Source organism: Chrysochloris asiatica, unplaced genomic scaffold (genome assembly GCF_000296735.1).
Source record: "Chrysochloris asiatica unplaced genomic scaffold, ChrAsi1.0 scaffold00004, whole genome shotgun sequence".
Lineage (NCBI taxonomy): Eukaryota > Metazoa > Chordata > Mammalia > Afrosoricida > Chrysochloridae > Chrysochloris > Chrysochloris asiatica.
Genome location: NW_006408522.1, coordinates 18,111,920 through 18,139,445, shown reverse-complemented (window position 1 = coordinate 18,139,445; position 27,526 = coordinate 18,111,920). Strand labels below are relative to the sequence as shown.

At 37.1% G+C, this 27,526-nt stretch overlaps 1 protein-coding gene across 1 annotated transcript in view; it reads left to right on the top strand.

The window, feature by feature from the left end:
- Nucleotides 1-27,526, top strand: part of UNC13C (unc-13 homolog C (C. elegans)) — a 769,914-nt gene that overhangs the window by 450,194 nt on the left and 292,194 nt on the right. The window contains exon 17 of the mRNA XM_006831631.1: nucleotides 5,968-6,101. Within this exon, the coding sequence (XP_006831694.1) occupies nucleotides 5,968-6,101 (134 nt within the window). The remainder of the gene's footprint in view (nucleotides 1-5,967; nucleotides 6,102-27,526) is intronic.

Sequence of the window (27,526 nt, the reverse complement as noted above, 5' to 3'; positions counted from 1 at the left end):
GCCATGGGCTGACAAAAGAACCAATAGATCTGTTTTGGAAGAAGTGCAGTCAGAGTGCTCCTTGGAAGCCAAGATGACTTCAGACATATTGTCAGGAGGGACAAGTCGCCGGAGAAGGATATCATGTTTGGTAAGGTCAGAGAAAAAGAGGAAGACCCCCAACGAAATGGATTAGCCAAGTGGCAGCATCGATGGACTCAAGTGTGGCAACAGTAGTGAGGTTGACCCAGGATCAGGCATTGTTTTGGTTTGCTGTGCATAAGGTCGCTATGGGTCAGTACCGACTTGATGGCACCTAATAACAACAACAACATAGTTTATTAACTTTTCCCTCCATTTAAGGCAGTCTATTGTATCCTGCATTCTACCTGACCTCCTCACCTCCTAGATCTCTGTTCCTATATTTTTCCCTTCTTTGACATTTTTATTATTTTGATCTTTGATTAGCCTTAAAGGTCCTCTGAATTCATTGTAATTTTGTTGTGTTCTGAACTGTGCTATCTGTTGTTTGAGGTCTGGGTGGTGTTGCCACATCTGTCAATCTCTGGTTGTTGTCTGTTGTTGTTGGTTGTCATTCCAAAGAACTCCCTTTAGGATGTTTTGAAGTGCTGGATTGGCTTTAACAAAATTTCTTAGCTTCTGTTTATCCTGGAATGTTTTGATTGCATAATCGTATTTGATTGACGGTTTTGCTGGGTAGCCGATACTTGGTTGGCAGTTTTTGTTTTGTTTTTTTTTCTTTTAGGATTTTATATAAGTCTCCACATTGACTTTTTGCCTGCATGGTTTCTGCTGAGAAGTCAAAGGTTAATCTGATTTGCTTGCCTTTGTAAGTAACACTTCTCTTCTCCCTGGCTGCTTTTAGGTTTCTCTCCGTCTTTGATTTTTGAGGACTTGATTATGATATGTCTTGGTGATTTTGGGGGGGATCTATTCTTCCTGTGGTTCGTTCAGCTTCTTGAATGCTTATCTTCTCATCCTTCAAGATGTTAGGGAAATTTTCTTCCAGAAGCTCCTCAACTATCTCCTCTGTGGACTTCTGTGATTTTTCCTATTGTGGAATGTCAATAATTCTTAAGTTATTCCTCTTCATGTTATCCAGCATGAATCTTAGACTCTATTCAGATTTTTTATCCTTTTTTCTGCTTGCTCTTCTATCTTAGCAGTATTGAGAGATGTGTCTTCTGGTTCACTGGTTCTGGCTTCCATCCCTTCAATTCTACTCCTTTGCCCTTTCAGTGTTTTGTCCATTTCTGATATTTTATTGTTAATCAATCATCCAGACCTCTTTTTGCAGGTTTTGAATTGTTTCCAATGTCATATCTATCTTGTTTGATTGCTCCTGTAGCACTTACCTGACTTCTTTCTTATTTCCCTCCAATCCTATGTGGAGCATTTGGATTTTTCTCCATATCATTCTTCCGAATTCCTTCTCAAGCAGATCTAAAACCTGCTCTTCTTATAATGGGAAGTCTATGTCTGCCTCCAGGTCATTTGTCTCAGTTACTCTTTTCAGACATATGTTAAGATCTTTTGTTGTTTTTCTTGGATATTTTCATTAGTTAGATACGTTTTTCAGTGATTGAATGCATGTTTCTGTGTTGTTAAGCTTACTAAGTGTCTCCTGGTGGATGTGATCTGGAGATAGGTTTACCTTTGCATTCATAGTGCCTAGCAGCTGGTATTGGCTCCTGTCCAGATGGGGGGATAGTATGGGGTGTGCTTGTAGCTTGGCTATATGGACATGATTGCTGTCTCTTCTTGGGTAGCATGGGGAGAGAAAGTTCCCACCTCCAGGAAAAAAGTGATACCAAAAGGACCAAAAACAGAAACAATATAAAAGCAGAGACAAAAATCAGCACTCAAAAGCAAAAATAAAACCATAACCAACTGCCCAGTAGCCTTTGCTGCACAGGTCAGTGTGCATGTACAACAGAAACGTTCAGTATTGGGTGGGTGTGTCCACTCGCTCAGACTCCTCCTCTAGTCACCACTGTGGAGGTGTGCAGATAGATATTGAGAAATGAATGGAAGAAAGATTGTCTACTATTTGTATCTCTGAAGGTCAGTTAAGTATCTGTGTATGCATAGCTCAATTCTCAAAATAGCTGTGTCCTTGTATATAGTAGTTGGTGTTGGCTCTTGCCTTTTTGTTGGGGTTTTACAAGGTGCATATCCAGACCTGCTGCCTCTTGTTAGGTAAGGCAGGAATAAAGCGTCCTGCCCAGGTTAATTTTAGGTCTGAGTCCTTGAGTCAATTGTCAGAAGCAGCAGCCAAAGGATCAGACTGTGGGACCAATAGGGCTCCTCTCAGGGACCTCCTCACTTTGCCATGGGAAAACTGGGTGTAACACTAGACCCTTTTGGGGGTGCACTCCCACTCGCCTGAAGGTGTTTGGGCTAGGCAGAGAGAGTGCGACAGGGGAGAGGAGGAAATAAAAGTGAATAAATCGTACACTTTTTTCCAGACGCTGCTCCATGGTTTTTAGCGTTGTATCACTGTATCAGCCTGGCTGTGGCCCTGCTCTCTGATCTCAGCCCAGATCATGGGGCCCACAGGCAGTATCCTGAGCTACTCAGAAATAGCCGTGCTTTCCCTCCACAGTCAGATTTCTCCACCAGATTTCTCCCCACCTTATAGTAGATCCACAACTCTGGAGCTGCTCTGGGAAAGTGCCTTCTCTGGTTTTTCGTACCTCCACCGAGGAGCCTCCCCTACCTGTCTCTGCTTCTCCTGCCCCAAAACCGGAAGTAATATACTTATTTTGTTGTTAATTGTCATTGAGTTGATTTTGACTCATGGCAACGACAGCATACAGAACAGATCTGCACTCCACAGGATTTCCAAGACTGTGACTTTTTAGTACATTGCCAAGCCTATCTTCCAAAATGTCTCTCAGTGGGTTCACATTGCCAACCTTTCAGTTAGTATTCAGTAATTTAGCCCAGGGATTCTTGTTCCATAAAATGTTACTATTACATTAAATTTTTTTTTCAACCATAGGTCAAATACCCTTGTAGACTTACTCTAAACCAGCTGCTATTGAGTCACTTGTATCTCATGATGACCTCAGGTATGTCAGAGTATAACTGTGTTCCACAGGGTTTTTAGCAGCTGATTTTTCAGAAATAGATATGTAGGCCTTTCTTCCCAGAATCCTCTGTGTGAACTCAAACCTCCAAGTCTTTGGTTATTAGCTGACCATCATAACTGTTTGCACCATCCAGAGATACCAGTAGAATAAAATACTAATTAGAAATACGTAATTCTTAAGAACCCAGATAAATATACAAATTGTTTTTGTTACCCACCCCTTTAAATATATTGTCTATTAAAGCTCACTTTTAAAACAAGAAGAATGCTGATTTATGATGCTGTTGTGTGTTATGTAATAATAATTCAGGATCCAATTTGGCTTATTCTGTTGCAACATAAAGAATTTGATGTAGAATAAATAATGCCATCAATAATGCCTTGGCATCAAAGAATGAAAGTGATGGAAGTATAATTTTGACAGCTAATGGACTTTGGAATTAACGTATATTCTACTAATTCTGTCTCTTCTATTTTCCATATTTCTCTTTGCTGGATTATGTCAAGTGACTATGTTGTTAGACACATCATCTGCAGCAATTTCCTTTCACTTAATCACATTTCCTAAAATTTGTTAGAAATATACTTTGACTATGTACACATTATGGTGATTAATGATAGTATTCTAATAGAATCCAATGTGGCCATCAGACATAATTTTATTTACAATCATTACAGCTCTTCAGATTCTCTGAGATTGTAGATACTTACTAGAGAAAGAAATCTATTGTGTTTAATATAAAGAATAAATATTTATATTATTGTAATAAAAATGAAGTCTTGCTTGCAAAAACAAAGATAAGCTTTGATTAAAAACTTACCTTAAAAGTAGGCAAAGCTGGATAAATGTAAGCCTATATTGCTGTATTTTTCTTCTTAAGAATTCTATGATGTAGTTTGATATGTTGGACATCTTCAGGAATTAAGGGAGGAATTCTGCCAGTGAGTATCAAGTTGTTCTCAGCTATGCAAAGCTCTTAAGATACTTTGGAAAATGGGTGTAGTTTATTATGGTGATCTGAAGTAGTTTATAGGAGCCTTGGTGGGGTGGTAAGATAAGCATTGGACTGTTAACTGCAAGGTGACAGATCAAATCCACCAGCTGCTTCGTGGGAGAAAGATGAAGCATTTGGCATCTATGAAGGCTCAGAAACCCTATATAGGGTCGCTTTGGGTCAGAATCAACTCAGTTGCAGTGGGCTGGGAAGCAGTTTGTATTATGCTAATTTTATTATTTTTTTTACCTTATCTATTTATCTCCCCAAGTTTTAATATCTGCTGCATTTCTAGGCAAAAAGTAAATCAGTAGGGCTTGAAAGCACCCTAGGATAATACATGTCCCTAACGATGCATTCTTGGAAGAAAGATGAGGCAGTCTGCTTCGGTAAAGATTGACTGCATTGAAAATACAACTCTGTCATAATAGACTATATGTCAAAACAGACTTGAAAGCAATAGATTTGTTTTTAGTTTTGTTTTGTTATTTTAGTTTATAGCAGTAAAGTTGGCCAGATAAAAACCAAAACCACCTTTTAGATCAGGAAGGCCATGAGTTTCCTATGCTAATAATGGGCATTTTCATATGTCTTAGACCTATACACCTGTAAATAATTTGGAAAAATTGTCAGGATTTCCAAGCCATATGTTTCCCATTTACTTGTATACTGAGTGAAAATTATCTCTGCCTAATTTTATCTTTTTGTCTAATGTTAAAAAGTAAATGTAAAATAAATACCTGTTGAGTATTCATACACACACATATGGTGGTGGTGGTGGTGATGGTGTGCCGTGGAGCTGCTTCCAACTCATAGTGACCCTGCGTAGGGTTTCTGGGGCTGTAAATCTTTATGGGAGCAGAAAGCCTCAACTTTCTCCCACAGAACAGCTGGTAGTTTCGAACTGCCGACCTTGAAGTGAGCAGCCCACTATCAGAGCATAATGGTTACGAATCGGGCTGCTCACCTCAAGGTCGGCATTTGAAACTACCAGCTGTTAGCAGCCCGTGAGAGAAAGAGGAGGCTTTCTGCTCCCATAAAGATTTACAGCCTCGGAAACCCTGTGCAGGGTCACTATGAGCCAAAACTGACTCCACGGTACTTAACAACGACGCTACCAGAGCTCCTTATTCATACATATACAAGCTAAAAAACTAGCAAAAATAATTTATATGTATTTTGGAAACAGTTGTACTAGAATCTGTTGATTGTGAAATTTGTATGTTACAATTTGTAAATGTCAATCTAAATGTAGTTTATACCTGGCTACCCTCTACTTATGTTGAAGAGACTGGAGAATTCAGTCAGTCTGATACAGAAAGATCCAAATAGGATTCTTTTAAGGTAAAGGTAGATTTACTAAGTTTCTGTAAAAAAGATGAATGTGTAGGTTGAATGAAAAAGTTCTAGGTTATTCATGTAAAATGTACAGATAGTGGAGTAACCGCACTGGCATTCTGACCAGGCAGTCTTGAGTTCTACCCACTTACTGTCAATGTGAACTTGGGCAAAATATTTAGCCTAAAGTTCATCCACATACACACCTTCATACACACAGTTATCAATCCATGCCCTTGGAAGAAACCACAACGAATAATTCTCCAAAAACTATTTGCTACGAACATGAACATTGTCAGAGAGAGGGGACACACGTATTCTAGAACTGTAGTATTTAGAAACAAGTTTCTGTCACTGTGAGTTTATCCTAGATAATGCCATTCAATAAGAAAAGGAAACCTAAACTTAAGAGCTTGGCTCACATCTTCTGAAAATTATTCCATAATCTATTTTTCTTTGATACTTCTGTTTGACAGTGACATGTAGCTAAAGTCATCTTCTTTGACCCTTTCTTTTGCATGTGCGTGACCTTGTGAGCAGAGTAAGAAGCAGGATATTCCTCGGGAAGATCAGGGACCAACCATCAAGAATTTGGATTTTTGGCCCCAACTTATTACCTTAATGGTGACTATTATTGATGAGGATAAAACTGCCTACACCCCTGTCCTGAATCAGTAAGTACACCGTTTTGGAAATTAATACTTTAAAGTAAAAAATAAAATATTTGAATAAAATTACCTCTCTGATGACAAAGGCTACCTTTTCCAAAATTAAGCTATGCTTTTGTTACTGTTTTTTGTTAAGTGCTGTTGAGTCGTTTCCAAACCATAGTGATTCTGTGTAGGCTTTCTAAGAAACAATTGGTGGTTTGAACAGCCAACTTGTAGTTCATGGTTCTCTGTCCAGTGCTGATCCTACAGTGCCACACCAGGAATCCATAAAAAAATTAAGCTCTAGAAAATAGTATTTTCTACTTTTATCAGTAAATATCAATTCATAGGTATAATGAGTTTTTAGTCTGAGCTCATGGAATGTGATTCTTTGTATACAGAGACAAATACAGTTGACCCATTATAACACAGGGATTAATGATGCTGACTCCTATGTAATTGACAATGTATGTATGACTTTTGACATCCCCCAAACTTAACTCTGGTAGTATAGTGGTTATGAATCAGGTTGCTAATCTCACGGTTAGCAGTTCGAAACTACCAGCTGTTCTGTGGAAGACAGATGAGGCGTTCTGCTTCGGTAAAGATTTACAGCCTCGGAAACTCTGTACAGGGGTCGCTATGGGTCAGAACCGACTCCACGGCAATTAACAACAACAAACTTAATTACTAATAACTTCCTGTTGTTTGGAGTCTACCAATGCTATAAACTGTTGATGAATACATATTTAGTAAGTTATATATATATCATATCCGCTGAAGAAAGATGAGGCTTTCTGCTCCTGTGAAGATGTACAGCCTCGGAAACCCTGTGCCGTCAAAAATTATCCACACTTGGCCTGTGGAATTTAATTTAATCAACTTTTAGAAAAGGCCAAATGCATCATTTTTTGACATAGTATCTTTGCTTTTCAATAAACTTTGTCCATCTGTCAACAAGCTTTCATATTCCCTTATTTAAAAATCTTTTAGGAAATTAAAGGGAGGCGGGGCTTGATGGTGGATAGGGTAGAGGTGCAATGACGTTTGCCACCATCAAAACCACAGAATACCAGCTGAAGCGGGTTCAGAGCAGAGCTCCAAAATTCTGAACCACATAGGTAGGAATATTTTTAAAGTTTGAAGGTTTATAGCTAGTGGAACTTGTAGCAGAAGTAAGATATTGTGATATAGGTCATTGACTATAGAAAGGAGTTCTGGTGTGGCGCTATGGGTTGATGCGCTGGACTGCAAAGTAGGTTTGAATTGCAAGGTCGGTGGTTCAAGCTCACCAGCTGCTCCTCAGAAACCCTATACAGGGTCTCTATGAGTCGGAACTGACTAGACGGCACACAACAACATAGAAAGAAAATGCTCACGGGATCATTGATTGGCATAACACTACATTTTAAAAACAAACCAACAACAACAACAAAACACATATAATTAGACCTACAGAGTTCAAACCCCTGTTGTTCCAGGGCCAACTGCATTCCCCAAGAATTAATTTTTACTTGATGTAAAATATTTCATTGTTTTTTGTCTCTTTTTATAACTACGCCATAGTCTCAAGGGGAAAAAAAAAAAGTGCACTCGTTTGAAAACAGAAGTTAAAGGGTTAGTATAAAGCATTGTGTTTTTTAAATTAATAAACATTTGTCAACAAACCTGCTTTTAAAATAGTTATGCATGCTGAGTTTAATAAATTTAGTGAAATATTTTACAAAACAAGGTCCATTTTGTTAATTAACAAGTTAAAGCCTATACCTCCATGAACAGAATTTATAAATTATAAGCAGGTAGACAAGGCAGATGGATTAAAATTCATGACTGTTCTAGGAGTTTGTAAAGGCGACCTTTTGCCAAAATGCCACTACCTATGAGGAGTCCTGGTGTGGCGCTGTGGGATAATGCGCCAGACTGTAAAGCTGTTTGAACTGCAAGGTTGGCAGTTAAAGCTCACCAGCTACTCCTTGGAAACCCTATACAAGGTCACTACGGGTCAGAATTGACTTGATGGCACTTAACAACAACAACAACAACAACATGAGACTCTGAGCAGATGATCTACTTTGAGAAAACTGAGGAATTGCCTTATTTTCCAGTTTTTTTCAAATGTAAATAAGGAGATTTTACTATGCGATTCCCAAGATCCAGTTCAACTTTAAAGTTGGAAGACTTCAGGGCTTGGTTCAAAGCCACTTATTGAGGGTATATTCAAGAACCAAACAGCTGACTCTGCCAATGTGAACTGTCAGTCTGATTAATAAATAGGGTATCCCAACATATTGGTAGGACCTGAAATGAGGTGAGCTGCAGGAGTAACAGTGATCATGGAAATGCACAAACTATACTCTGTATGAGGTACAGCCAGAGTTTTTGTCAGACTTATCTTCTTTTTCCAGTCTCTTTACTGGTCAAGACAGTTAAGACCAAATGTTATGTTACTTTAATTAGAATTATAATCACAGAAGGTATAAATTTAATTATTGTATATTTTACTCTTAACAGTCTGTTAAGCACCCATTTTCATCTGCCCAAAGTTCTTCCAAATTGTGAAGAAAATATGTTTGTGTCTGCTGTGCAGTTATGGGTTTGCTTTTTCACTTTCCTTTTTCCCTGAACTCTACTCTCTCCGTCGACCTTCTCTTTCTGACTACCAGAGTGTCTCCAGATGGCCAGGCATATACTGTGCACTTCTTTCTCATCTGGTATCTCAAAACTGAGAGAGCTCCTCTCTCAATCTTGTGATACCAGATGCCCTCATATCATCATGGGTTCTTGGCGGTCCTCAGGTCTCTGACAACGTTGTGATATGAATATGTTTTCTCATTTACTCTTGGGTCTTTTTTTGAGAACAAGAGTAATTTTAAAAACTAAGAAACCAACAACTTGTTTCAAAACTTCCAGTGAGTTAGAAAGGGCGTTTAATAAAGGACTTTTAAATGAAAACAAACATCTGCTAAGAAAAGCAATTTAAAAGTTTTTGAAGATTAGTCAGCATCCTTTTTATACATTTTCCCTTGAGGAGTTGTTGTTACTGCTTTTGGGTGCCATCTCAGTGAAGTCATGCTCATACTGACCATGCGCAGCAGAGCCAAACACTGCCTGGTCCTATGCTGTCCTCACACTCAATGTTACATTTGCTGCTGCCACTGTGTCAATTCATCTTGGTAGGTAGGGGTCTTCCTATTTCTAACTTATCCTCCACTTTACCAAGCATGATGTTGTCCTCCAGGGTCTGGTCACTTCTGATAACATGCCCTAAGTATGAGAGATGAAATCCCACCATCCTAACTTTTAAGGAGCATTCTGGCTGTATTTCTGCCAATGAAGATTTGTTTGTTCTTCTGGCAGTCCATGCTACTTTTAATATTCTTTTGTAACTCCATAATTCAAATGCATCAGTTCTTCTATGACCTTCCTTATTATTGTCTAACTTTCATCTATATATGAAGCTATTGAAAACACCATGGCTTGGGTCAAATTCACCTTAGTCTTCAAATTGATCTTTGCTCTTGAACACTTTAAAGAGGTCATGTTCAGCAGATTTGCCTAATGCAATCGTCTTTTGATTTCTTGACTGCTGCTTCCATTAGTGTTGATTGTAGATCCAAGCAAAATGAAGCCTTTGACAACTTCAATCTTTTTTCCATCTATCATGATGTTATTTATTGGCCCAGTTGCAAGGATTTTTGTTTATTTTTACATTGAATTGTAACCTATACTGATGACTGTGGATTTTGATTTATTTTCAGTCCTCTTCACTTTCAGCAAGCAAGGTTGTATCCTTTACATATTGTAGTTTGCTGATGAAGCTTCCTTCAGTCTTGAGACCATGTTCTTCTTCATAGAATACAGCTTCTCAGATTATCGGCTCAACATACAGACTGAATATGTATGGTGAAAGAATACAATCCGGGCACACATATTTTCTAAACCATTCAGTCTCTCTTTGTTCTGATAGAACGAGTGCCTCTTGTTCTATGCACAGGTTTCTCATGAGCACAATGAAATGCTTTGGAATACTCATTCTTCACAATGTTATCCATAAAAGCTTTTCCATAATTAATAAAACAGAAGTAAACATCTTTCTGGTATTTTCTGCTTTCAGCCAAGATGTATCTGATATAAGCAATGATATCCCTAGTTCCACCTCCTCTTTTGAATCTGACTTGAATTTCTGGCAGCGCCCTGTGGGTGTACTGTTGCAACCTTTTTAAAAATTATCTCCAGCAAAATTTTCCTTACATATGATATTAATAATATTTTTCAGTGATAAAGAGGCATACTCCCAAATATCAGAAATCAGGACATGACTAGTAAAAGATATAAAATCATGGAATCAATTAATTTTTGAAAATTATCTTTCATCATATACCATGAAAAATATACCAAGACTTCAGTAAAATTTTATAATTGTATTAATGTGAAGTAAATTTAGTTATGGCAAGAATTAATTAAAATGCTATACTGAATTAAGTCTATTAGGTTATAAAAATGAACAGTGACACATAGAAAATGGAGAGATGCCTTTATTTGCTTCATTTTATTTTCTTCAATGTTTGAACCACTTTTTTCCTCATGAAAATTTAGCACTAAAAGTTCTGAATGTGTTCCTCTTCCCTCTATTTGGAATTTGTGTTATATGTTAATGTATATTTTTGTATTTGCTCACATTTCCAAGGTATCTGAAAGTTCTATATGCATCTCTGAAGACTGTTCTAGTGTTTTTGTGTGCCCCCCTTAGGAGTCCTGTTGGTGCAGTGGGTTAACTATTGGGCTGCTAACCAAAAGATTGGTGAGTCAAACCCACCAGTCACTCCGGAGGAGAAATAAGATGTTGTCTGCTCCTATAAAGATTTACAGCCTCAGAAACCCTGCATAGGGCTGCTGTGAATTGGAACCAACTCTATGGCAGTGGGTTTAGTTTGTTTTTTCCCTTAGCTTAGTGGGTTTTAGTTGCCAGTGTTGCATGCTTATAATTTAATGAAACTTTGATTCACACCAGTTTGTTTGTAAAACTTACCACAATTTTGGTTTTGATAATTATCCCATAATCACTTAGGTTAGTACAGAGCTTCACAAAATAAGAAATCTAGATCTGCAAAAGAATGATCACCAAACCATCCCTCCCATATCCCTCTCTACTCAGCTAGATTGAATAATTCATTGCAGTGCCCTCACAGAACTCACAACACCATACTCACAGATCTGGAGTATGTTAGTAAAGACGATGGATGGATGGATACAGTGACAGCAGCTGTGGGCTCAAGCATCACAATTGTGAGGATGGTGCAGGACTTGATGGCAGTGTCTTATGTGTACTAAAGGAGGACACTTACCAAGCTAGGAAGGAAGGTACATGGAAAAAAGTGTTAGTTATTGTTCTTAGGTTGTTAAGTGCCATGGAGTAGACTCCGGCTCAGAGCTACCTTAGGTACACTAGAATGAAGCACTGCTTGCTCTTGCACCAACCTTCCAGCCATGTTTGAGCCCATTGTTTCAACCACTGTGTCAATTAATCCCTTTGATGGTCTTTCTTGTTTTTGTTGACCAAGCATGATGTCCTTCTTCTGGGACTGATCCCTCCTGATAGCATGTCCAAAGTACATGATATGAAGTCTCACCATTTTCATTTCTATGAAGCATTCTGGCTGTATTTCTCCCAAGACAGATAGTTTGTTTTTCTGGAAGTCCATAGTATTGTATATTCAGTAAATTCAATATTCCTTACCAACACCATAATTTACACATACCTATTCTTCAGTCTTCCTTATTCATTGATTACCTTTTGCATGCATAGGAGACAATTGAATGTACCATGGTTTGGGTCAGGCACACCTAGTTCTCAAGGTGACATCTTTGCTTTTTAACACTTTAACAACTTGTCCAATGAATACCTCCTTTGATTTCTTGATTACTGTTTCCATGGACATTGATTGTGAATCCTTCACAACTTCAGTGAAATGTGTGAAAGATATAAATAAAAGGTAGCCAAAGGCCTAATTGTAAAAGAGATATCATGTTTTAAAGTTGGTATTTTATTTTGAAAGCAATGACAATTTAATGAGTGATTTTAAAGTAAAAAACACTTCTTGATATATTTGAAGGTAATACAGAGTTTTTGATATTAGGTGTGCTATAATGTGATATAGTATTAAAATGTAATATACTCAATAGTTTATTGAATATATTTTTTAATTTTTATTGTGAAATGAGTGAAGGTTATTGAACAGATCATCAGTCCCACATTCAGAAAATCATACACTTCATTAAGTAATGATTACAGTCCCTTCCATGTACTATCAATTAAGTTGTTGCCTCTATTCACTTTAACTCTTACCCCCTCCTATGTGTCTTCTACTATCTTCATCTTTCCTGCCCCAATCTTCCTCTTGTTTTATATTGTTTCCCATCACCCAAGTTAACATGTGTCTACCTTCTACCCAAAGAATAATTTTCTCTTTTCTCCAATCCCTAGTAACCATAATAGAATGTTTTTTAAGCAACAAAATCTTTTTCTTAACTTTTTACAACACTGGTTTCATACCATATTTGTCCTTTTGTAATTGACTAATTTCACTCAGTATAATGTCCTCCATGCTCATCCATGTTCTGAGGCATTTCACAGATCCATCATTATTTTTCAGTGTTGTTTAATATTCCATTGTGTGTATGTACCAGAGATGTTTCTTTTCTGCTATTCTTTGTCTCTTGACTAGTACACTTAATCCATTTACATTCAGTGTCATTATCGATAGGTATGAAATTGATTGCTGTCATTTTGTTAAGTGTTTGTGTGTGTGTGTGTGTGTGTGTGGTGTTGCTAATTTCCTTGTTCCACATAAATTTCTTCACTGAGTTCATTTTTTTGTGGGTTTTATGGAACTCTGTTGTAGAAGGTCTGTATAGCATAATCTGCTTAGTCTGCCATCTTGCTGAAAGTCCTGATATAATTTTTTTTTTTTTAATTTTATCCTGACTTTGGAAAGTCATTATAGCATTTCAAATCTTTTTTTTTTTTGAAAATTTGATAACAAGTTAATAGCAATTATCTACTATAAACAGGAAGGGAGAGGCTTATTATGTTTTTTTACTAGTCTATATTGTCATTTACATTTGTTAAAGGAATGAGTACGTTGAAATAAATCTGTATGCTTATTTGACAACTCTACCTGTTGTCTAATGATGAACTAGAGTATTTCTGTGAGCAGTATTTACTCAAATTTTTATAATTCTTTTTTTTAATAAAGTGTATTTCTAAATTCTTTTAGAAAGTTCACTTTTTTCATTATATCTGGAAAATATTAAGCAGAGTATTTCCAGGTCTTTAATGTGGGTTTCTCTCTTTTATTACACCACACTTCTTGAGGTGTAATTGAATATAATAAACTGTACATATTTAAGGTGCTTAATTTGGTCGGGTTTAACATATGTGTCTAATTATAAAACCATCACAGCTATCAGGATAATGAGGATATTGATCATCTCAAAAGTACCCTTGTGCTTTTCCACCCACCTTTTCACTGTTTTGAAACATTTTATAATCATTTTCCTGAATTCCCTCTCAGGCATTTCCAAGGCCTGCCCTCCTTCCAGAATGGAGTCCAGGTCTACCTCTAGGTCATTTGTCTCAGACATTTTATCTTGTTTCTGGACATGTGCTGATATGGTCATCTGCTTTTGCTTCTTGGACAAGTTTTTGTGTTTATCTGTGCCCTTAATATATAATTGAGTGTGTGTTTCGGTATTTTTTATGCTTTCTGATTGCCTCCAGGTAGATGTTATCAGGATGTGGGCTTCCCTTTTCACTCTTCATATTGCTTAACTCAGAGTAACTTTCACAAATATTGTCTGCCTCCCTGGTATACAGCAGTTGGTATTGGTTCTTGCCTGGATTTTGGTGTTTTATAGAGTGTGATTGTAGCTTGACTATATGGCAGCAGTTACTGTCTCTTCTTGGGTAATATAGGGTGAGAAAGAGTCCCCCAAAGTTAAAAGGGGGGACATCAAACAGCAAAACAGTAACAGTAAAAGAACAAGAAAAAAAAAATACTAAAGAAAAAAAACACCAAAAACAAACAAACAAAACTAGATTGGATACTGTAGTGTGTAACTTCAGAAAAGGGAGAGGAGGGAGAGAAGAAAGAAAGAAAAAAAAAAATCTGTAGCCAAATGAGTATGGGTTTAATGTCCTCTTTCAGCTTCTTGTCTTCAAGGCCACTTGATAAATTTCAAGATGCCACTGTTGGTTGTTATGCTGTCCCTCAGGATTTAATTTTTGGCCTGTTTTGTTTTTAAATTTTCTTTCTCTTTCCACACCCCTTTTTCTGGCCCTTTCCCGACTAAAAAAAGTTCAGGGCCTTCTCTTGGGCTGCCTATAGCTTTAAATGCTAAATATGTGTGTATTGGCAGAAGAACCCACCAGTGCTGGGGGTGGGGGTGTCCACTTGCTCAGGCAGCCCATCTACTCACCAGAATGGAGGTGCGCAAACAGTGGGGGACCAATGAACTGATTAAAAAAAAAAAAAAAATCAGAACAAAGCAAAACCGATAAAGTCCACCTTCGCTCCAAAGTTCCCACAGCGTTATTCCATGGTGGGTCTGCTCCCCCACTTGGTCTTGCCATTTGGTCTCACCCAAGTTGTTGGCTCCAGGCCATGAAGCCCAGCAGATTCAAAAGTACACAATATCTTACTTGCGCTACAAGTTCCACTAGCTATAAACCTTCAAACTTTTAAAAATATTCCTACCTATGTGGTTCAGAATTTTGGAGCTCTGCTCTGAACCCGCTTCAGCTGGTATTCTGTGGTTTTGCTGGTGGCAAATGTCATTGCACCTCTACCCTATCTACCATCAAGCCCCGCCTCCCTTTAATTTCCTAAAACATTTTTAAATAAGGGAACATGAACGCTTGTTGACAGATGGACAAAGTTTATTGAAAAGCAAAGATACTATGTCAAAAAATGATGCATTTGGCCTTTTCTAAAAGTTGATTAAATTAAATTCCACAGGCAGAGTGTGGATAATTTTTGACTTGCCTTCATATATTACATATAGTTTATCATCTGTCTTTTTTTCCCCAGTACAATTATTTTGTGATTCATCCATTTTGACTGCATCAATGCTTTGTTTCTTTGTATTTCTAATAGTCCGATGTTCAATATACTACAATATCCAATTATATTGGTGATAAAATTTTTTTCCAGCTTGCTGTTGTTAACTGCTGTCCAGGGTTTCTGACTCATAGTGACTGTATTTGTGGCTTCCAAGGAGCAACTGGTGGGTTTGAACTGCTGACCTCACAGTTAGCAGTCCAGTACTTATCCTATAGCACCACCCTAGGACTCCCAATTAGGTTGCCATGCACACTTTACAAGTCTTTGCATGAGCACATTTTCTTATTCCTCTTGGGTAACTATACAAGCTGTTGGGTCATGTGGAAGGCATTTGCTTGTATTCTTTTTAGAAACTGCAACATTACTTTCCAAGGAGGTTGTATCTTGAGAACACTTGCTATAATAGTCTTTTTAAATTTTAGTGATTCTATTAGGTGTATATTATATCTCATTGTTGTGTTAATTTGCACTTACCTGAAGACTAATGACTTTGACCATTTGCAACCTATGTATCTTTTTTGGCAACAGAGCTGTTCAAATATTTTACCCATTTCTACATTGAAACATGATCCACATGCTACATATATTTGACATAGCTAAGGTCTCTTCTATTTTATTTAACCCCCGTTTACTTTTTTCTTATATATGTTTCTGACTTCTTGAAGAAATTATGTCCATTACCCTTTAAAATGTCCCACTTTCTGGATTAGTCTGTTTACTTCTGTTTGATATTGTTTAATTTATTCCTTTATATTTTATAATTTCCATAGTAGAAACTTAACTCTGGAAATTACCTTTAAGTTTGTTTTTCCCCCAGATGTGTTTGTCTCCTTCATAGAGCATCACATCAGAAGGGACACTAAATTTGGTTTTTCCCCGGTAGTGATGCTAAGATTGATCAATTCTGATAGCCTGAAAACTCCATTGTAAAGGTCTTCATCAGTCTTTTTCTCTAACAGTTTCATTCCTCTAATTATTTCAGAATTCATTATTTCATTGTTGTTTTTGTTATTAGTTGCCATCGAGTCAGTTTCAACCCTAAGCACAACAAAGCAAAACACTACCTAGTCCTATGCCATCCTCACAATTGTTATTTGAGCCCATTCTTGCTACCCCTGTGTCAGTCCATCTCATTGTGGGCCTTCCTCTTTTTCAATGGTGATGTCCTTCACAAGGGATTGATCCCTCCTGATAACATGTCTGAAGTCTTGCTATACTGACTTCTAAGGAGTATTCTGGCTGTACTTCTTCCAACACATATTAGTTAGTTCTTTTGGCAGTCCATGGTATGATATTCTTCTCCAACATCATGACTCAAATGCATCAATTATTCTATGATCTTTCTTATTCATTGTCCAACTTTCACATGCATATGAACCTAATGAAATACCACGGCTTGGGTTAGGTGCACTTTAGTCAGCAAACTGTCATTTTTACTCTTGAACACTTCGAAGAGATCTTGTTCAGCAGATTTGCACAATGTAATCTGTCATTTGATTTCTTGACTGCTACTTCTTTAAGGTTTGATCATAGATTTGAGAAAAATGAAGCCCTTGACCACTTCAATCTTTTCTCCATTTATCATGATCATGATGTTATTTATTGGTCCTGTTGTGAGGTGCAAATCATAATAAAGGCTGTAGTCTTTAATCTTCATCAGCAAGTACTTTGAGTTCTCTTCACTTCCAGCATGTAATGTTGTGTCATCTGCATATTGTAGGTTGTTAATGAGTCTTCCTTTAATCCTGATGCCACATTCTTATTCATATAATCCAGTTTTTTGGCTTATTTGTTTAATGAAAAGTTTGAATATGCATTATTCAATAAGTATTATTTCATTAAGGTCTGAAAAAAACATATTTTCTCTAATTTTATCATTCTTTCAATATTTACTAGTTACAAGTTTTCTGTAAAGAAATTTTCTTCATCAATTAGAACTACTTACTTGGTTACTTTGAAATGCAGTATGTTCAGGAAAGATTGGAAACATATTTAATTCTTATCTTTAACCTAACATTTTATATTCCATTTTGTTCTTTTTTGTCCCATTCACTTTTTTCCCCTCCCCTCGTCCCATTCACTTTTATTACTTTCATTTATAGTCTTACTTCATTTTAATAAATATCTAACAAACACTGTAAAATTGGGCCCACAAAGATTTAATTGAGTAAAGATACATGCACCAAATTAATTATGGGTCTTAAATGGATTAATCATTGTGTCTGCCACACTGACAAGTCCATCTGATATTAAACTTCTCCAACCTACCGACTCTTCATTGAGGTAACCTGATGAGAGAAATTGTATGCAATTAAAAAAGCATGGAATTGCTATCTGCAATTTGATTTGGAAACTCAGAGAATGAGACTGTTGACGGGGAGAGTAAAAACTGAAAGGTTATGAGTTTGCAGAAGGCTGAAAGTGAACTAGGATTCACAATAACTCAAAATGATGTATAAACTGAAGGCAGGAGATAAACTAACTTGAGTGAGAAGAAGACAGTTGGCAGTGAAAGAAGGGAGATGATGCTTGGAAAGAAAAGCTGATAAAGATAGCAGACATCTTAAGTGAGTATCCCTACTGGTGGCCACTTGTGACATGCTTCAGATCTGCCTTCAATTCTGATGGAGCTTCTGACCCCGGATGAACTCCGCTGGATATTGCTCCACCTGTTCAACCAAATCCAGCTTTTCTAGGGTTCCAGTAAAATATGGTAATTTCATTTATTCTTATTTCTCCATAATCTCTGAAGCATATTTGTAAAAATTACATTTTTATTATATGCTCTTACTTTAATGCCTGGTCTTTATAACCACCATGGCATAATTAACATAGTAGGTATTATGTGTAATGACACATGCATCCCAATAGAGTTACAGTTGCATTACTATCGGATTATAAAGGAATGCTTCAATTCTCATTCTCTAGACCTAAGAGCAAACAGTTCTGTGCCTATAAGCAAATATCATGATGATGATGATGATGATGACATATATTATAGGAAATTAACTAGTCCCAAGCACTATTCTAAGCTATTATATAGTCTCCTAAATTAAACTCACAATACTTAAAAACAACAACAAATGAAACTCAGGGAGCATGGAGGCTCCATAGGCTAAGCACTGGACTACAAACCACAAGGTTGGTAGTTTGAGCCCACCAACCATTCCAAAGATGAGACTTTCTGCCCCTGCAGCGATTTTTAAAAAGCCTCAAAAACTCTACCCAAGGCTGCTGTGAGTTAGAACTGAATTGATGAAACTTAACAACAACAAACTAAACTCAGATGAGTCCCAAATATGTAATATACTTTACAGATTTATCTGGATCTGCTACAACACATCTATAACAAAGTGATTTACAGAAAAGTGAAAAATGTAAATTCTGCCATATGATACTAGTTGCAATCAAACTGTGTGTAAACTAATAGAGCAAATATATGAAATAATGCTATTTGTTGTATGAATAATATTAATATATAGTGTGTGCTCATTGCCATCCTTAGAAGAAGCCATGAGAGAATTATTTTTTCTCAAAATTCACTACTTTGATACATTTTGCTTCCTAAGCAATTGGAATATATAAAGCTGATCAGTTTTCCTGGAGCATGAGGGACCTAAATCTCACCAATGACTTTGCAGAACACATTGAATAATTTCATAGGATCCCAACACAACACATATATTTGTATTTGGTGCTGTGAACTCCTGGTGTGCAGCTGTAGGATAAGCACTGGACTGCCAGCCACAAGGTCAGCAGTTCAAACCCACCAGCTGTTCCTCAGACACTCTACAGGGTTGTAATGAGTCGGAATCAGCTGGATGCCACTAAACAACATTTTCATTTTATTGTTATATCCTCAATATCATAATTTTCCTTTTTAATTTCACTACCTTTAAACAAATCTCGTATCATCATCATCATTTTGTAAACCACCTTTCTTTTCATGAGATAAATATTAAATAACATAAAAATAGTGACAGAGCTCTGTGTTTCAAGGGGTTTATGAATGGGAAAGACTGAGTTCTAAGATCTTAAGACAGTTTTGCACCACCTTCCATATTGTTTTCCACTTTAAAAAAAATTGAGAAGTAAAACTTAGCTCATAGGGTCATGATAAAGACTCAAGAAGACAGTGTGTAATAGGATGCCTGGCATGGAGTTGATGGCTTGGACTCTGTGCTTCACAGTGTGATTATGAGGTGTTGCCAACCCCAGAACACTTATTTTGAAATAGTGGGGATCTTTGACAAACTTTCTTGAAGTCAGTAAATTTCATTTACTATGCACCCCAGGAAAGGATCACTACTAGTTCTGTTGGATAAGCACTGGACACCTTGCAAGATTGTCAATTCACACCCACCAGCTTCTCCTCAGGATGAAGATGAGGCATTCTGCTTCTGTAAAGACTTTATACCAGGTCACTGTGAATTGGAACCAACTCAATGACAGTGGGTTTTTTGTTTGTTTTGTTTTACAGATAGAATTCACATTTATTGTTTCCAACGAGCAACTTGCATTCTTGTAGAAATGCCAATAATGTGACAAAGGTTATAGGCCATTTGAGTTGATGAAAACTCTGGAAAAGGATAGTCATAATTGTTATACAGTATGAAGAATGGGAGCCGTGATGGTGCTATCAACAGTTCAAAGTGAGCAGTTCAAACCCATCAGCCAATCCAAGGGAGAAAGATTAGGCTTTCTTCTCCCATAAAGATTTACAGTCTTGGAAATCCTATACAAGGTTGCTGTGAGTCAGAATCAACTTGATGGTAATAAGTTTGGAGTCATGGAGTGACGCTGTAGGTTAAGCATGGGACTGTTAACCGTAAGGTTGGGCCTTCAAATCCATCAGTCGCTCCTTGGAAACCTCATACAGGGTCTCTATGAATCAGAACCAACTGTACATCAGTTAACAACAACAGCATGAAGAATGTAACAATCACTGTTGCTAAAATATACATATGAAGGGGCTTTGTGGAAAAATTCCATAATCCCCCCCATGGGTTTGTTTTGAAGGGGATTTGTGTAAAATTTCCATAATCTGTCCCCCCCCCCCCATGGGTTTGTTTTTGTTTTTTGGATTCACCCCAGACACATTTAGACTAGTTACACTATCCCTGTTTGTCTCTACCACTTTCAGGTGGTAATTTCACTGTCTTACAAAATTCTGATTTCAATAGTTAACCTAGATCCATTCCCAATTTAAACTTTCTTCGTGTATATAATTTACTTGGATTCTAGTCCAGTAAAATAATACCTCAGGTTGTAAATGTAAATAAAGGAAAACAAAACAGATTTTTAAAAAGGGTGAATGGGTTTAAATGACCTTGGTAATTGACTTACTTTATGGTAGAGGAGAACCTAAGTTCAAAAGGACACGTTACCACCATAGGAAATGTGCAGTTAAATGAGTTCATAAGCTGAATGCTCTGAATGCTTTCACCGTTAACTGCAATGTTGTGATGTATTCTCCTTTCCCTTTAATAGAACTTTAACTTTTAGGGTTGGCTTATAATTTACTACTAACCACTGGCCATCAAACCAGTTCTTTACCAACTGTGCCAGAGTAGAACATTGCTCCATGGGGTTTTCAGTGGCTAAATATTTGGAAAGGTGTGAGACAGGGTTGTATTCTTTCACCATACTTATTCAACTTGTATGCTGGGCAAATAATACGAGAAGCTGGGTTCTATGAAGAAAAACGTGGCATCGGGATTGGAGGAAGACTCATTAACAACCTGCGACATGCAGATGATACAACCTTGATCGCTGAAAGTGAAGAGGACTTGAAACATTTACTTATGAAGATTAAAGAGCACAGCCTTCGATATGGATTACATCTCAATGCCAAGAAAACAAAAAAATCCTCACCACTGGACCAATAAACAACATTCTTATCAATGGAGAAAAGATTGAAGTTGTCAAGGACTTCATTCTTCTTGGATCAACTATCAACACTCGCGGAAGCAGCAGTCAAGAGATCAGACGATGCATTGCACTGGGCAAATCTGCTGCACAGGAACTTTTTAAAGTATTGAAGAGCAGAGATGTCAGCTTGAGGACTAGGGTGCGCCTGACCCAGGCCATTGTGTTTTCAATAGCCTCATATGGATGCGAAAGCTGGACAGTGAATAAGGAAGATCGTAGAAGAATTGATGCCTTTGAGTTGTAGTGTTGGAGGAGAATACTGAAAGTGCCATGGACTGCCAAAAGAACCAATAGATCTGTTTTGGAAGAAGTGCAGCCAGAGTGCTCCTTGGAGGCCAGGATGGCTAAGTTTCGTCTCTCCTACTTTGGACATATTGTCCGGAGGAAACAATCGTTGGAGAAGGATGTCATGCTGGGTAGGGTGGAGGGTCAGAGAAAAAGAGGAAGACCCCCAACGAGATGGATCAGCCAGGTGGCATCATTGATGGACTCAAGTGTGACAGCAGTAGTGAGGTTGGCCCAGGACCAGACATTGTTTCGTTCTGCTGTGCATGGGGTCGCTATGAGTCGGTTCCGACTCGATGGCACCTGACAACAACAACAACAACAAATATTTGGAAGTTGATGGCCAGGTCTTTCCTCTGACGGGTTGCTTGATGTACTCAAACCTCCAACCTTTCAGTTAAACCAAGTGCATTAACTATTTTCACATCCAGACACTCCAATTTACTAATTGTTGTTTTGTTGTTGTGTGTCTTGTAGTGGTTCCTACTCATAGTGGCCCTCTGTAGGGTTTCAGAGAGTATCTGGTAGGTTTGGACTGTTGACCTTGTGGTTAGCAGTCCACTGCTTATCTTCCTGCTGATCGAATTTATTGTTCTTAGCTGTCTTTTCTCTTTATGATAATGGCAGTAAATTATACTAATGTGTGTGAAACCTTCTCAAAGGTAGAAGAGCACACTAAATTCATCTTGAATCGTTGCTATGATAATGAAGTTTCAGTTGCACACTTGCCATCCAATTATACAGACCCATTGCTTACTCATTTGTAACAATGAGCACATTCTTCAAAGACAAACATTGCAAATCAGAATAATACTTCACGTTTAATGGATTCTAATTTTATCTGTTGTGATTAATGAATCAGTATTATCAAATTTGGCAGTAGTAGATTATGCTTTCTTTATTTCACTAAGAGATTTGCAAGATAATAAATTGGGTTATTAAATTGTTGTGCCTCATAGGATTCAAAGTTTAAAACATTTATGCTGTGTATTAATTGCTATAAATTAAAAACAGGAGATTTTCAAATAATGTTGAAATGGATCAGTTATTTCATTAAAGTTTTTATAAATATAAATGATAGATTAAGTTCAGCTAAAAGGAGCCCTAGTGGCACACAGATTACACATTGATCTGCTACCATAAGGTCTGTGGTTCAAAACCACCAACAGCTCCACACGAGAAAAATTAGACTTTTGGCTACCATAAGGGTCAGCTATGACTATATGAAAACGAAGCAGAAGTAGTGCTTAACACTAAAGAATTTGTGTATAGCAAAGCCACATTGATTTAGACCAGTTGAGAAGGACTATTTGAATATTCAAATATTATTATTTAATGTGCCATATTTTGGAGTCCTGGTGTGGCACTACAGGATAAGCACTGGACTGCTAACCCTACCTCAAGGTTGGAAGTTCAAACCCACCGCTGCTCCTTGGAAACCCTATACTGGGTCACTATGAGTCAGAACCAACTCAATGGCACTTAACCATAACATCTTGGATGTACTTGTTTTTAGCTTGTATGTATTTATAATAATTTCTATGAAGTTAAAAAAAACAGGTTTGGAAAATTAAAACCTCTTTCAGTCCTTCTTGTGTTATTGTATGGAATTTTTTTGTACTTAGCATATAAATTGATAGTATACAATCTGGGACTTCCGAAGTTTGTAAGACCAGTTTACTCACATAAAAATTCATTCTGCAACCAAGATTTTATTAGTAATTAATTTTACTAACAATTCTCATCTATTTTTTTTTCTAGAGACTGAATGTTAGCAAGTACAAATGCAAACTTCCATTTGCTTCCTGTAATCATTTTCTTCACATCAAAAATGAATAGAATCTAAATAATAGTTTATGCTTCTTATTTATAGTTAAAATTTGGTTATCAGCAGCAGCAAGCATGTATGGAGTGCTCACTAACTGCCAGGGATTGTGCAAAGTACTTGCATAGAAGATGTCACTTAGTCCTCACAACAATCTTAGAAAAAGGTCCAAATCAAACAATTATTACTATTATCTCTATTTCACAGATGAAGAAATTGAGTTTTAAATGTGATGTTCAACTTGGATAAATTAGTTTGGTGGCATAGGAGAAATCAAATCTCCATCATTATGATTGCATTAGAGTTTCACCACTGCTATATACCGTGGTGGATTATGCAGTGGAAATAGGCAGGGATGTGTTAAATTATAGAAAAGAACACTCTAGCAAACATGCAGATGGTGCAGATTTCTTAGCCAGACCCAAGAAAATGCAAACATATTCAACTGTGGAGTGTGTTGGAGGAAAACAGCTCTGCCTTTAGAATTATGATTTGGTACTGGGAATACAACAACGATAAAGTATGTAAATGTTAATGCGCAACTGAAATTATACATTTGCAAATCTATAAAGATAATTTGAGTACAGTGCAAAGAATGCTACTAAGGAATATGATTCTTTTGCGAACTCCTAAAACTTAGAAACTTAAAATCTAGACAGTAGTTACTCAACAATCAAATCTATGTCATAGGATATAGCGAATGTTTCTTTCCTCTGAGAGTTGATTGACTTCTTTCACCTATTACATTTTACTTGTAGGTACACATTTTTCTCCCATCTTTTCAATTGGTAACTAGCAGTAAAGAAATTGTTTTGGAAATGTCTGGTAAGCTTTGAAAGTGTTGTCATTAGATTATACCCTGGCCCCTGAAATTGTTCAAATCATGTGAAGATAAGATATTTAGCATTAAGCATTTATTGTTGTTAAGTGTCTTCATGTCACTTCTGACTCATAGCAACATTGGAAAGAGTTTACAATGCATGGCTTATGAGTTTGAATCACTGACCTTGTGGTTAGCAGTCTGGACATAATTATTATTTGGCAGTGAAGGGATGATAAATGGGAGTGGAAGTATTTTATGATGCTAGACAAAATGAGTTAGAGGTAAAAAATATTTCTATTAGTTTCACAACTTTTGTGAAGTATAAAGCATTTGCCAATAAAATTCTATTAGCTAAGATAAATTTCATGTCAAAGTAAAACTTATGAAATGTATACAGTACAGAAGCAGTAATGCTATCTCTAACTTTTGACTTATGACACAATGTCTAATTAGTTGCTGCAGCAGCTAACAATATCAATTACAACATGTCTTTAAAAGGTTGATTTTCTCATAACTACCCCAATATATAGGAGTCCTGGTGTAGCACTATGAGTTAATGAGCTGGACTGCAAAGTTGGTTTGAACTGCACTATCAGTGGTTCAAGCTCACCAGCTGCTACTTGGAAACCCTATACAGGGTTGTTATAGGTTGGAACCAACTCAATGGCACTTAAGAACAATACCCCAATGTATAGTCTTTATATGCATTCTTTTGCCCTTATCTTTCATAGCTAATTGTGTGCCAAGGTTGTATTCTTTCACCATAATTATTCAATCTGGCATCAGGATTAGAGGAAGACTCATTGACAATCTGCGATATCTATTTGACACTACCAGGCTTGCTGAAAGAAAAGAAGACTTATAATAAAAGATCACACACAGCTTTCAATATGGGTTGCACCTCAATATAAAGAAAACAATATCCTGACCATTGGACCAATAAATAACGTCATGTTAAAAATGGAAAAAGATTGAAGTTGTCAAATACTTCATTTTTCTTGGATCTGCTATCACCTATCATGGAAGCAGCAGTCAAGATATCACATGACATATTGCATTAGACAGATCTGCTGCACAAGACCTCTTTCAAGTGTTCACAAGCCAAGATGTCAGTTTGAGGATAAAGTGAGCTTGACCTAAGCCAGGATATTTTCCATAGCTTCATATCCATGTGAAAGTTGAACAATGAGTAAGGAAGACCATAGAAGAATCGATGTATTTGAGTTATGGTGTTGTAGAAGAATATTGAAAGTACCATGGACTGCCAGAAGAACAATCAAATATATGTTGGAAGAAGTACAGCCAAATTGCTCCTTAGAATCCAAGATGGTGAGACTTCATTTCTCATACTTAAAACATATTATCAGAAGGGGCCAGTCCCTGGAAAATGACATCATGGTTGTTAATGTAGAGGATCAGTGAAAAAGGAGAAGACCTCCAAAGAGATGGATTGGCAGAGTGGCAGCAGCAATGGGCTCAAGCTTAGCAACGGTAGTCAAGATGGTGCAGGGCAGGCAATTTTTTTTGGTTGTACTTAAGGTTGTTATATGTTATAAGTTGGAACCTACTCATAGGCACCTAATAGCAACAACAACAACAATTTTACCTTGGAATACTGGTATGGTGCTGTAGGTTAAGTGCCAGACTGCTAACCGTGAGATCGGTGCTTCAAACCCACAAATCATTCCTTGGAAACCCTATACAGGGTCGTTATGAGTTGGAATTGACTTAACAGCACTTAACAATGACAACAAGTTTGCCTTAGAGGATCTGGTAGTGTAGTGAACTATATGTGTTGCTTCTAACCCCAAGGTATGCAGTTCAAATCCACTAGCAGCTCCACGGGAGAAAGTTGAGGCTTTCTGCTCCTGTAAATATTGCAGCCTTTCAATTAGGTTGCTATGAGTTGGAACTGACTCGATGGCACACCACCACCACCATCAATTTTGCCTTGATTACAATGAAATACTTTAGTGAGAGATGAAACTCAGGTTGGACTTTGGAAAAAGAGAGAGAAGTTATGATCAAATAGAAACTGAGGTGTAGGAGTAGGAGAGACAATATCCCAGGCAGGGGAAAAGTGACCAGAAAACATGAGCTATCAGGCATATAGGAAGAAGGAGAGATGGACTACTTCGAAAAATTTGGTCACTGAAAACCTTATGAATAACAGTGGAACACCATCAGCACCAGAATATTGAATACTGAAACATGATGAAGAGCACCAGAATATTGTAAAATATAGTGTCCATAGATGAGCCCCTTAGGTTGGAAGACGCTCAAAATATGACCGGGGAAGAGCTGCATCCTCAAAGTTGAGGCGACCATGATGATGTATGCTACATTTGCTGAGAGGGCATAAATCAAAAGGAAGAGAAGCAGCTGTAAACATCCATTAGTAATCAGAACATAGAATGTATGAATCTAGGAAAATTGGAAATTGTCAAAAATGAAATGAAACACATAAACATTGATATTCTAGGCATTGGTGAGCTGAAATGGACTGGTATTGGCTGTTTTAAATCTGACAATCACATGGTTTACTATGCCACAAATAACAAATTGAAGAATGGTGTTGTGCTCATCATCAAAAAGAGCATATCAAGCTCTGTCTTGAAGTACAACCATGTCTGTGATAGGATAATACTCATATACCTACAAGGAAGACCAGTTAATACCACTATTATTCAAATTTACTCACCAAACACTACAGTAATTAATGATAAAATTGCAGAATGATACCAACTTATTCAGACTTAAATTGATCAAATATGCTATCAAGATGTATTGATAATTATCTAAGATTGAAATGCAAATGTTGGAAACAAGGAGAAAGGATCAGTAGTTAGAAGAAAGAAAAAAAAAAAAGGCCTTGGTGATAGAAATGATGCTGGAGAGTGCATGATATACTATTATAAGACAAATAACTTCATTGCAAATAATTTTTTTTAAGCAACATAAAAGATGGTTGTACACATGGACCTCCCCAGATGGAATACACAGAAATAAAATTGACTACATCTGTGCAAAGAGGTGGTGGAAACGCTCCATATTGTCAGTCAAAACAAGGCCAAGGACAGATTGTGGAACAGACCATCAATTATTCCTATGCAAGTTCAGGCTAAAGCTAAAGAAAATTAAACCAAGTCCACATGAGCTAAAATATGACCTTGAATTTATCCTATCTGAAATTAGAGATCATCTGAAGAACAGATTTGATGCATTAGACACTAAAGACTGAAGAGAAGAAGAGTTGTGGAATGACATCAAGAACATCCCAGAAAGAAAGCATCAGGTCATTATGACCTTGAATTTATCCTATCTGAAATTAGATATCATCTGAAGAACAGATTTGATGCATTAGACACTAAAGACTGAAGAGAAGAAGAGTTGTGGGATGAAATCAAGAACATCCCAGAAAGAAAGCATCAGGTCATTACAAAGACAAGGAAGAAAAAAAAAA